General features: G+C 37.1%; 4 protein-coding genes across 4 annotated transcripts; 1 reads left to right on the top strand and 3 right to left on the bottom strand. All coding sequences in view use genetic code 12, as the record gives it.

Annotated features, from left to right (window-relative positions):
* Positions 1-909: 909 nt before the first annotated feature.
* Positions 910-1,902, bottom strand: MRS4 (Fe(2+) transporter; the record flags this gene model as incomplete). The annotated part of the gene is made up of 1 exon (XM_001525743.2): positions 910-1,902. One exon carries the CDS (start codon positions 1,900-1,902, stop codon positions 910-912), a length of 993 nt encoding a protein of 330 aa, XP_001525793.1.
* Positions 1,903-3,339: 1,437 nt separating this feature from the next.
* On the bottom strand, positions 3,340-4,392 carry GOR1 (glyoxylate reductase; the record flags this gene model as incomplete). Its single annotated transcript, XM_001525742.2, has 1 exon — positions 3,340-4,392. The coding sequence occupies one exon, from the start codon at positions 4,390-4,392 to the stop codon at positions 3,340-3,342; it is 1,053 nt and encodes a 350-aa protein (XP_001525792.2).
* A 1,739-nt stretch (positions 4,393-6,131) lies between these two features.
* CWC27 (Peptidyl-prolyl isomerase cwc27) lies at positions 6,132-7,301 on the top strand (the record flags this gene model as incomplete). The annotated part of the gene is made up of 1 exon (XM_001525741.2): positions 6,132-7,301. The coding sequence occupies one exon, from the start codon at positions 6,132-6,134 to the stop codon at positions 7,299-7,301; it is 1,170 nt and encodes a 389-aa protein (XP_001525791.2).
* A 329-nt stretch (positions 7,302-7,630) lies between these two features.
* On the bottom strand, positions 7,631-11,704 carry SKY1_2 (serine/threonine protein kinase, CMGC; the record flags this gene model as incomplete). The annotated part of the gene is made up of 1 exon (XM_001525740.2): positions 7,631-11,704. One exon carries the CDS (start codon positions 11,702-11,704, stop codon positions 7,631-7,633), a length of 4,074 nt encoding a protein of 1,357 aa, XP_001525790.2.
* Positions 11,705-12,746: the final 1,042 nt, after the last annotated feature.

The following is a 12,746-nucleotide window of genomic DNA, read 5'->3' as shown; positions in this document are numbered from 1 at the left end:
GAAAAAAAGATAGGAGAAAGCAAAACATAGTTGAGCCTCATATGATATTTGCAAGCATAAGACGCATATTCCAGTCATTCCGCACAGAAGAAGAAGAACGACTATACTCAAGAGCCGCATTTTTCAACCTATTGGGGTTTCTAGGTTCATGTGTATTATTTTCATTTGTGGCACAACGACTATCTAGATCCCCTAGAGAACTAGCTCAAATTGCAAGGGCAGATGCATTGATAAAGGCAATACAACTGTGACCGAATAAGTATTGGTGGAGAGGGAAAATTAAGAAAAAAGATTAAAAAGATAAAGATTAGTTAGAAATGCTAGGTTGAAAAAGGATGACCAGTAATACTTGAAAAAATACCATCAGAGACCAAAGGGAAAGCTTTAAGAAGTTTGCAAGTACTGGCTAAGGTAAAGGAGGATAAAGAGATGGAAAAAAAAAATTCAATAAAAGAGAGCCAAAGACATACCATCTTGATTTGTTTCTTGTGCAAGAGGCGCTAAAGAAGTTCAATTCGAGACAAGAGGAAAAAGAAGAGAAAGAGGAAGAAGAAGAGAAACTACAAAGAGCATCAGCACATACACTTCATTATTCAATTAGCAACTACTAAACAAGTGTAACTTATAGGGTACACCAAGATAGAAAGAATCAGTGCATCAACAATGTTAAATCAGGTTATTATTGACTCGATAACTTGTTTTTGCTTTCGTTTTTCGAAATAGAAGTATGCTACAACACTATTTTATTGAATTAACTCCAAAAAGATCATCTCTCTCTCTATATATTTTATTTTTTAATATTACACAGTTCAAGGTAAGGAATAGTGAGAGTAATACACACACACATATATATATATTCTGAATGCGCTACTGTTCTTGGTTTCTCTCCCTCCTTCTTCTCGTCCTCGTCTAATTTAATCGTCTATCCCTAATCAACAACTCTTTACACATCTCATACGCGGTCCATGATATAGCTGTACTTGGAACATTGAAAATGACTCTTGGCTTCAATCCTCTCCAAAACGCTTTGGTGCCTCCTATTTTATGTAGTGCTGCTGCAGCGCTCTTGAAACCAGTAACTTCTCTCAATGCAGGGTTTTGCGACATTCCTTTTGTTTGTAGCACGGTTTTGATACAGTCAAACGGCGTTGTTAATGCGGCAGCAATACCTCCAGCAATACCACCACTTACACAATGCAAATATGGGTTATATGAATGCGACGGGTTGAGCAAGGATGAGCAATACTCGTAGAAGCCGAAATTCAATGCGGCAAAGGGAATGTTGGTGAGTAATGTTGTTGGATACGATATGTAAAATGCAGACAACCCTTCAGTTTTATAGATGTTTGCTGCAAACTTTAATAATCTTACGGATTGGAGTTTGTTTTCGGGGTATGCGGCACTTGCCTGCATCCTTTGCTTCAACATATCAAAGGGCGTCATGAGCGCGTCTGAAGCAGTTGTTGCGGCAACACCAGCACAACTCGCAATGAGCGGATGGTTCTCATCGGTAACAATCTTGGTGTTGAACTGCGATGAGTTTGTTAATCTATTACAAAGAAATGTCTTTGTTGATTCAAATACCGAAAAGTAAATTGCATGAGCAGGACCTGCACCCAAGATAACTGAAGAGACACCGCGCCACAATCCGTAAAACCCTTCGGTAGAACTAATTTTCGAGATCGACTTGAGCAAGCCTCGCGATATATCCTTGCTGGACAAGTTTAATTGCATTCGTGTCTTGATTGAGTCGATGGGAAACATAACTGTATGTTCCATGATTCCGGCTAGGGCACCAGCGCCCAAATGTGCAGATAGCGATGCATCTTCTGGAAGAGCCTCATAGTCAATCTCTAGTGGGTCTTTGGGCAAGAACTGCACTTGATGATTAGTGTGTTCCATCTTATATGTGATTTATGTATTTTATTATATTTTTATGTTGTATCTTTTATTTACGTTGAATCTTTTTTTTTGTCTCCTTCCTTACTTCTTCTTCTTCTTCTTTCCTTTCTGTAGTTCAACGACGATGACTTGGTGAATGAAAAAAAAAAAAAAAATGGAAATATCCTTCTTGAATGCGCGTGAAATTTTGCTCTTCTCACTAAATAACGCTCTCTCAATTCCGGCAGTGGGGTAGTGCGTGTGCGGGTGCGGATGTGGGTATGGGTATGGGTGTGCGTGCGTGAGTCCGTGTGGGAAAGGTTAGTGGAAATATTGTTGTATCTATACGGCTGGTGTGGTTGTTTGTGTTGACGAATCTTTAAACTGGTAATGTCATCAATGGGGTATAAAGAGAATGTAGATTCCAGCAGAGATGTTGACAACGATGATGAGTTGGGGAATGGGAGGAAAAGGAAAGAAATGAAATTGAAGAAAAAGAAAGTGGTTGTGAGATTAAAGATTCTTCTTTCCTTTTTTTCTCTTTTTTCTCTTTATTCTTTTCTTTTTTTGGTCAATGTCTTTTCGTCTAGAGGAATTTGAAGGAGACAAAGAGATATAGAATATTTCAAAGTTGGATAATGCTGAACTTAAAAAGTACAACAGTAAAATAATAAAATATTCTTTTATTTGTCTTTTTTTCAAATTTTTCCATTTGTACCAGAGACCATGCTTCATCCCATAAAGCTTTGGCATTTCAGTTTATCAACTCCCTACATCGGCTTTGCTTCATGCCGCATTCTTCTTTTATTTATTTTTTTAATTATTTTTTTCTTGCTCTATCCCATATACAATTCTTTGAAATATATTTATATATATACATATATACAAGTACGTCACGTATATAGAGATAAAAACTCAAAGTTTTATGCTGAGTGTTACACTCAATCTCAGCCCTCTACCTCGTGAATCTGCTATTACACATTCACAGACTCACATACTCACTGACAGCCACCAAATCATGGTTTACAGACTAACAGTGTTGTCTAGTAATTGACATCCTACTTTGAACTCTTTCTATTTTCTCGGATCCTGAATCTGGTTAAAATTGTTACCTCGGGTAAATTGCGCACATACAATTTCTTTCATTTCTTTCATTTTTATTTTTTTTCTGTATATTTTGCAAGATTATCGGAAACCTCTCGACAATGCTTCCGATACAGCCAATCACTAAACCAAAAGAAAAAAAAAAAGAAACAAGTCACAAACATGAAGATAGAGAGAGAGAGAGAGAGAGGGAGAGAGAAACGAAAAGCATTAGGAAAACGAATAATAAAAAAACAATATATCAATAAACAGATAACAAACGCAATTTTTTTTTTAAAATTATTATTGTATATTTCCTTCTAGTCCTATCCGGTTTTATCTATTACTAAAATACATCAAGCTACAAATGCATCCTTACACAAGTGGCTTAACGTCAAACTTGGTATCTTTTTGTTCCGGCACAATACTCTTGACCTTGCCTGTCTTGATTGCGGACAAGACATTATCTGCCACCCAATCTTCCATATTCTTGATCGCTTCAGAAGTATATGTCCCAACATGTGGCAATGCAACTACTTGGGGAAGCTCAAGCAACTCCTTTGGAATCTCTGGCTCGTTTTCAAACACATCGGCACCAAGAGCACCAATCTTGCCAGACTTGATCAACTCGGGCAACTCAGACTCCTTGATAACAGCACCTCTAGCGGTATTGACCAAAATGACACCATCCTTCATCTGTTCAATTGCACTTTTATCTATCGAATGTCTTGTGTGTGCATTCAATGGGATACTGATCATGATGATGTCTGATTGTTTGAACAACTCTTCTTTGCTAACGTATTCAGCACCAGCTTCCAATTTAGGATCTAACCGGCTTCTGTTGTAGTAGATTATTTTTTCAAACCCAAATGGTTTCAAACGATCTCTAATAGCTCTACCAATACCACCCATTCCCATAATACCAACAACTTTACCTTCTGGACTGTGACCCAACTTGGCACCTGCAGCTGCTTGGCCAGGCCACTTACCTTGTTTCACCAAATCACTAGCAACTTTATAGTTTCTCAAACAAGTTATCGCAAGCCAAACAGCAGTGTCTGCTGTAGGTGCCTCCACTGGCACAGTAATATTCGACACTTGGATACCGCGTTTTGTGAAAGGTTCAACATCAACTTGATCGTAACCAGCACCAGTATGCGATACCGAAACCAATGTCTTGGGCACGTGTGCGGCAACTTCTTCATCAAACCTGCCTGTTTGTGCAACAGACTCAAAAGTTCTACTTATGTTTGTGACATCACTGTATTTACCTTGTAAGTCCTTAAGGAATTGCTCACGATTAGCAGAGTCGCAGTCAACAACTTCGGCGTATTTCGAAACTTCGTCCCATTTCTCTTGTCCAAATCTAATCTTACCAAGTCTGAGCACTTTGGGCTTTGTTGTCGAGTTTGGCGAAGCAGTTGTCATTATTGATCTAGATCTATGAAATATTAAGGGTGACGATAACAGTGATAATCTTAATGTGAATGATAAAGACTTGGGATTATCTAATGAAGAATAATTAGAAGAGAGGGATTGGAAGAAACGGAGACAATTTAACTTGTTTAAATACTGTTTGTTGTGAAAAAAAAAAAGACATTTTGAAGCATTGGGGAAATCTCGTGGATTTTCCCACACAATGATGAAGGTGTTCTTGATAGGAAAAGGTAAAGTTTGTAGATAATGTGGGATTTTTATAATTTTGGGGGATCCCATCAGAAAAATAATTGGGGGATCTCTCCCACAACCTTTTCAAACTACTCTACCCCCACCCCCAACCCCCACTCTTAGTCACACTAACCCCTAAAACTTAGTCCACTACATACTCCACTACATACTCATTTACACACACACACACACACCGTAGAACAAAAAGAACAAAAAGAACAGACAAGAACCTGAGAAATGTTTCTTGGGGGAAGAAAAGAAAATGGTTTGGGGGGGGGGGGGGGGAAGCGGTTTAAAGAATGGAAGCAAAAGAATAAAAATAATGGCAAAGACAGGAAGTTACTGAAGAAGAAATCGGCTAGTGTGCCGTGAACTGTACCCCCCACGGATCGAGATTCTTTTGCTGTGATTAGAAAAGTGGGGGATCATTTTAAGAAAAAATTAAAAAATTGAAAGTAAAAAATAACAATAATAAAAGCAATTGAGAATTATTTTACAATAGGGTACGCTACAAATTTAGTCTGCCTATATTTGTCTCTCCATTTTTTCCCATCCACGAGTACTATGTTAAAATAATGTAAACGACAACGACGATTGAGCACTTACTATAGATATGTAGCAAACTATATAAGCACGATTGCGTTAATTTTGCAAAAGTGAATGGTTTTATTTTCGTCATATCTTCAAATATACTTTTCAAGAACTTTAAAGATTGCAAATAAAAAATTGGAAAAAAAAGTTGCACCCCTTCTTTTTTTTTTAACAAAAAACTACTTTTTCGATAAAATCTTCTGTTCGATGATGTGTATATGATTATTGAATGTTTTAAAAAGGATTAGAGAGTTTTCAAAGCTGTTTTTTTTTCTTCACTTGCTTCATATTCCAATCTTTATTTTTTTTTTTTTGGTTGGTTTACGGGTGCAAAATGTTTGCAGGGAAAAGAAATGGGCTTGGTAGCTGATTTGATTAACAAACTTTAGTTCGTAGGTACAAGCACTAGACTATAATGTTATACTAAAGAGAACTTGGTAAACCTCAACTTAGATCAACAAAAAAAGTCAATATCTTGATTTATCAAAGTTGGTTTAGTGTGTCCTATAAAAACCAAATTTGTAATCAATTGATTGAATATCAACAAAGACGGTATAAGTATATTTGTGGAAAGACCAATTTCAATCATCCTTTGGTAGAAGAGACTTGAGTTAAAGTCCGCGCGATGTAATCTTCGTTAGCATCTAAATTCAACTTTTTCGCGCACACAAACGTATACAGACACATATTCACACACACACACACACATACACTTTCTCTCTCTCTCTACCTCAGTCTCTTTTTCACTTTATACTCTCGTACCAATCTGCGGCTCTGCAGCTCTTTCCAAGTTAAAACCATCAAAAGATTGACTATTGAGAAATCTTGATATTCACCCAAAGCTGTGACTAACACCAACACTCACACCACTTATATCACTTATACCACTACCATCACATTTATATACAATGTCACTAGAACCACCAACAACTGCACGAGTTACACTCCATACAACAAAAGGTTCAATAAAATTAGCTCTTTTCGCAAAAGAATTACCCCTGACATCACTCTCATTCTTGCAATCTATATATGCCCAAGACTTTACCGATGAAGAATTTGAGTTGCCTCAAGATACAAGCAGCTCAGAGAAACCAATCATGTTAAACTTTGGACATGTCAAAACTTTTGACCCTCTACACGAAAAAGAACCATTAAATGGTGAAACGGCACAAGAACTGATGATAGTTCCCAAGGAATTGCACCCACGTATTAAATGCAAACGTGGTGGCTATCTAGCGATATCGCGCAACCAATGGATGATTAGCATGACTGAACTTAGTGGAGTGAGCAATGTTGTAGGAAAAATTTATAATGTAAATGATGATGATGATGATCAGGATCATGATCATGATGATAAGAAAGATTCGTGGTTTGTGCTAAAGAGCATAGCTGATGGTGAAAAAGAAAGCATTGTTAGCACAAAAGATGACGGTGAAAAAGTCAAAATTACAAAATTTGTATACCCTGTAAAGATTACTGGTGGATCAATTGATGTACCGTTTTTTGAAATGCACGAAGTTGAAAAGAGGAAGTTGGAAAAAGAGAGGCTACAAGGGTTGAAGAGGAAGAATAATGGAGACGACAAGAAGAATGAAGTTGCAAAGAAGAAATCTAGAGTTGTTTTAACTTATGATGATGTAGAAGATGACGAAGAAGATGATGATGATGAAGATGAAGATGGAGGCAGAGAAAACTTGGGAAGGTTGAAAGTGAAGAGCATATACGACAAGCCGAAACAGACAAGTGATAAAGACACTAATACGAAGGATATAATTGGAAGCAGCGATGAAGAACTGCTGCTACTGCTGCTGAGTGATGATGACGACCATGGTGAAAAGAATGTCAATCAAAATCTGCGACAAGCTGACGATAAAGATAACGACAAGGAGGGGGATAGTAGTGGAGAAGGAAGCAGCGAAGAGGAATCTGATCTGGACTCCGAAGAAGAAGAAGAAAAAATGAGAGAAATCAATCGCGATCCAACAATTGATTCCAAATACGACCCTTATCTCGATTTAAACAAAGCAGAATCAATTACTTACCAGCAACTTAAAACTCATAAATTCAATCCTTTCTAGCAGAAGAACAAAAAAAAAAAGAAAAAAGCAAAAGAGAAGAAAAGAACTAAAAGAAAAGTAAAAATAAATTCCGAAATTTCGAATTTTGTTTTCGTAACATTAACACATACACGTAATAAATAAGTTAAATAAAATACAACCTATAACTTCAACTGTCTAATCAATGAGACCATTTCTAATAAATATCAAACTGTTCACCGATATCACTTTCTCCGTTTCTTGTTTTCATTTTCATTTTCATTTTCATTTTCTCTTCTTTGTTTTCTCATTTATTTTTTGTTTTTTTTTCTTCGATAGTTCGTAAATTCATGTCCACTTAATTATGTGGCTTATTCCTCGCAAGTGTAACCTGGTAAATCATCATGTTCGTTTTTCATACTTTGCAAAACCGTCTCATCAACAGCAGCGGTATTGGAATCAGCTCCTGCTTTCTCGTTAAACCACGGATGTTTCAACAAACTATGCGCATCGAATCTTTCATCCAAATTGAACTTCAAGCACTTGAGAATCAAATCGCAAACGAGTTTCACATCGGGATCATCTCTATCAAATTTGTACTTCTCAATTAGCACATCCTGCAATTTCCATATCTTGAGATTATCAATATTCTTGAAAATCACTTTCGACTGTGATGCAGAGTTAAACGACTCGGCTGAGTTTGTTGGGCTCGTTGATTCATATCCTGGTGCAAGTTTGAAAAACTTACCGGTAAGTTTACAATCAACTAGGTACTCGTCATCGGGAAAATGGCCCAACAATTCGACAATTTGGGCCAAATGGTCTTCATCTTTATCAAACATATTCTTCCCATCCCCTTCATGTGGATCAAATAAGAAATCACCAGTAATTAGTTCAAATATAATACAACCCAAAGACCAAATATCTGTTGAACTACCCCACGACTTGTATTTAAGAATAATCTCGGGAGATCTATATTGGCGTGTTTGGATCTGGTTTGTGAAATGTTGGTTTGTATACGTTGCATTTCCAAGATCCGCAATTTTTATATTCAATTCATTATCAAGTGAATGGTCATTACCGGTATTAGTGTTATTCTTATCTTCTTTTTTGCTATCCCAAAGAAGCGAGGTAAATCTGGGACTGATTATGGATCTAGAAACCGAAGCTTTCTTACACTTGTCAAAGTCCACATCTTTGAAAAAAACTTCTTGTGAAACTGACGATGAAAGCAATGGTTTTGAACAGCGGATTGGTGAGTCGTATTTTCCTGCTATAGAATTTTTCAGTCTTCTATAATAAAATCCATTATTGCTGGTTTGCGATGAAGATATTAAGGACGATGATGCTGAAGATGATGCACGACGATGCTTTTGTTGTTGCAGTTGTTGCGGTTGTTGTTGTTGTTGTGGTGGTGGTGGTTGCTGCTGCTGCTGCAGTTGATGATGTTGTTGTTGTTGAATAGTTGCCGATGTTGAATTGCGCTTCAATATCGATGGCCTTGTCACATGTGAGTTGTTCCTCTTCATCAAAGATGCTGTTCTGCTCATTGAATTAGCACGGATTTTTTGTTGTTTCTCCTCCTCAAGCGACTTGACAACCTTGTTTATATCTTCGATATCAATGAGGATATTTTCTGGTTTTAAATCGGTATGTATAACACCACAGTGATGCATGTAGTCCAAAGCCAAGAGCATTTGCTTGACAATTTTTTTGACTAAATGCAATGGAATACCGCCACGGCTTTTCGATGTTTCGATAATCTTGACTAACGAGCTCGGCTTCATTTGTTTTATTCGTTTGTCAATTGAATCTTCCCATGATCCAATCGTCGTCGTTGACTCTAGTTCAACCAATGATTCCATGAGATGATCACCTGCAGCTGAGCCGGAGCCAGAGCCAGAGTTGTTGGATGATGTGGTTGATGATGCTGCTGATGATGAAGAGAGCGGATATGGTGGGGTACTAGTATGATTACTTTCCAATGATTCTGCCTTTTTGGTTAATCCTAGACTGAGTTTAGATTTCGTGTTTTTCTTCTTTGTCAAATACTTAGCATCCCACTTGTTAAATTTTATATTCTGTTGTGGCAGTGTAGGTACTTGTATAGGTGTTGATGATTGTTGTTGCTGTTGTTGCTGCTGCGATTGCAATTGCAATTGCAGAGTAGGTGATAATTGTGTCTGCTCTTCTCCCACGCTCTCCTGTTTCTTTTTCAACTCTTGATTCACATTTCTGTAAAATTTCTTATACTTGTAGATGAGATTAAGGACATTTTCACCAAGAATCTCAAATACCATACAGATGTGGTTTCCATGTGGACCTGCAATTTCAAAATCATCGAGGAGTCTCATCATGTGTTTATAACCTTGGTGTTGTTTTGGTTTACAGGTTTGGAAATATTGCAATTGCTTAGAAGATAAGTGAGTTGCGTATTTCAAAGGGTCGCTTAGAGTATGGAGAATTTCAATCTCATCCTTGGCTGCTTCTTTGTAGTTCCTGTTTGATTTGACAAATTTGATAGCAACATAATACTCGTTTTTGTCAATAGAACCGCTATTGTCATTATTCTCATTTAGTGTTGGATCTACTGATGAAGTGATTCTAGACTTGGCAAGCCAAACAGTGGAAAAATGACCCCATCCGAGTTTGCGTACAATTACATATTCTCTATTGGCCAACTGTTTGCTGTAGTAAATATCACCGCGACAAACTGGGTGGTACCCACCAACTCTGTAATCGTGAGAGCTTTCTTCTTGTTTTGGATCGTAATTGAGTTCAGATTCTGTTTCTGAAAGGTCTTCGTAATCATCAGGCTGGGCAAAGATATCGTCATCCTCTGGAAGACCTTCAACAACTGCTGCTGTTGATGCTGTTGGAGTAGTTGCGGTAATTGTTGATGGTGCTGGTGCTGGTGCTAGTGCTGGATTCTCCTTGTGTGGGTTTGTCGATTGAATGTTGTTATTACCCGAAAACGAGCCAATTCGAAGTAAACTTTTTAGATTCCTCTTTGGCGCATTAGGTCTTGCAGTTGTTACACTAGCTGTGGTTTTCGCTGAATTGGCTTTTGGGAGAGTTGATGTAGGAATCAGTAACTCGTCATTATTCAACAGCAGCAGTTGTTGCTGTTGTTGCTGTTGTTGTTGTTGTCGCAGCAGTTGCAGTTTCTTTGACTTTAAGGATATGGTGCGCTTGATGGATGGAAATGAAAGTGATAAAGAGCTAGTATTACTCAACTTGCGTTCCTTTATTGGTGCCTCTTGAGAACTGATGCTACCGTTACCAATGTTATTGATTTGCTTATTATAGCTGTTCATGTTGTCATTGTCATTGTTACTGTTACTGTTATTAATAATCATGGTGTCAGAATCCAATTCGGTAATTGCGGTGCTCATTTCACTATTTTGCAAAGATATGCAATCGGAAGTGAATGAAGTGTATACTTCCTGGTTATTTACCATTGTAGTGTAATGACTTGAAAAGTAACTTGGTTGTCCGCTGAATAAGTTGGCTTTATCGATTGGCTGAAGACTATTATTTGCGGAGAGGGAATATGGATCTATTGAACTAAGCAGATGTGATTGCTGTTGCTGCTGCTGCTGTTGTTGGTTATGATCTTCTGCAAGTGAACATTCGTCCTCGTCTTCTTCGTCTATATCGTGGATCAAGCTTTCATCTTCCTCATCTACGCTGTGGATGATGGTTATTGGGTTGATGTCGCTGATGATATTTGTTGATCTGGGTACTTGTCGGGGGAAAGAATTGTGTCTTATGAAACTTGGTGGTGTTTGTGTGAAAGTCGGGGTAGATATTGGGGTGAAGCTTGTGGTATCATTAATAGTGTTGTTTGTAGTATGAGGTGGTTGGAAGGATAATGGTAATGATGATGATGATGATGAAGAGGTTTGCTGTTGAGGTTGTTGTTGTTGTTGCTGTTGAGGTTGTTGTTGCTGTTGAAGTTGTTGTTGTTGTTGTGGTGGTGGTGGTGGTGATGATGAATTTACTGTGATGGTTGATGTATTTGCCGATGTTGTATTAAGTACAGGTAGTTTCTTAAATAAGCCTTGTAAGTTGAATCTCAGTTTCTTTTCAGTGTCTAGAGATCCACTTATAGCAGCTGTAGTGATTATTGTATCATCATTGTTGCTGGTGCTATTATTACTGTTGGGAGTAAATGAGGATGTGCTATTTACTCTTGAATTGAATGTTGAGCCTCTCCTAGATAAGCTTGATGGTTCTTGGCCATGGCTATAGCTATTCTGTTGCAAAGTTGATGGCATGGTGCCAGGTAATTGGTTGCGTTCCACCAATGAGGTTGTACCTGTTGTAGCTGTAGATGTAGATGGATCTTTGTCTTTATTGTTGCTGTTGTTATTGGTGGTGCTTGTGCCGGTGCCGGTGCTTGTGCTTGTGCTATTACTGTTGATTCTCTCGACTAACAACATTGTGGAGAGTGAAAGTTTTGCATGTGTGTTTGAAGATGTTTGTAGATGTTTGAGTGTAGATTTATGTGTATATGTACTTCTTTCTCAGTTAGTGGTTGCTAATGTGTATTCAGTGGGTATATAATGGATCGGTAGTCCGTAGTCTTGTTCATGTAGAAGTAGAAAAGATATTGATAGTGGTGGTTGTAAATACTTTTATGATGGTCTGTGGCTTGCTATTAAACAATGTCAATAGTAAGACTTAAAAAAATGAAATATAAAAATTGAAATAGAAATAGAAATAGAAAACAATGAAATTTCTAGAAACGTGGGATGGATATTTAATGAATATATAGTTGATATTTGAATAAATTTGTTATTAGTATGTTTGAGTCCGTTGAATAAAGTATTGTTCAAAGGTGTGCTTTACAAAGTTGGTTCTCGTCTTGTCTGGTGATAATTGTCTTGTTTCTACTCTGGGATAGTCAAGTTTGGGGATCCGTTAAAGAGAAAAGGATGAATAAAAAAAAGGAAGAAAAAGCTGTTTTCTTCAAATTCTGGGACAAGTGGTTGTTTAGTTAGTTAAATAAAACAAAAGAAAACAAATCAAATCCCAAAAAAAAAAAAAAGCAAAAATTTATTAGAAAAGGGAAAAAGGTAGACAATGATATTCAATCTTTAGATGTTTGGATGTTTAGGTACTCCAGGGTTAACTGTGGTGGAACCACAATAGTAAAAAATTTGAAGAAATTGCGAGTGATAAATATTTAGAATTGAGAAGAAAAAATAAAAATAAAAAATAAATAAAAATAAATAAATAAATAAAATAAAAAAAAAAAATAAATAAAAATAAAAAAAAGAAAAGAAATATCGGATAAATCATTGAAGCTGTCTATTTGTGCGTATGCAAGTATGTATGTATGTGAGTTTGTATGTACCTAGGTATGTGTCTTTACCATACACCCACACACCCGCACACACTCTCTCTCTCTTTCAGTAGGTCATTTAAATGTGTGGCAGCGTTTTAGTTTGCCGTTTACTTTTCTGTCAAATATCTTCAAGC

This window comes from Lodderomyces elongisporus, chromosome 4 (genome assembly GCF_030384665.1).
Source record: "Lodderomyces elongisporus chromosome 4, complete sequence".
Taxonomy (NCBI): domain Eukaryota; kingdom Fungi; phylum Ascomycota; class Pichiomycetes; order Serinales; family Debaryomycetaceae; genus Lodderomyces; species Lodderomyces elongisporus.
This window is presented reverse-complemented; position numbering and strand designations above follow the sequence as displayed.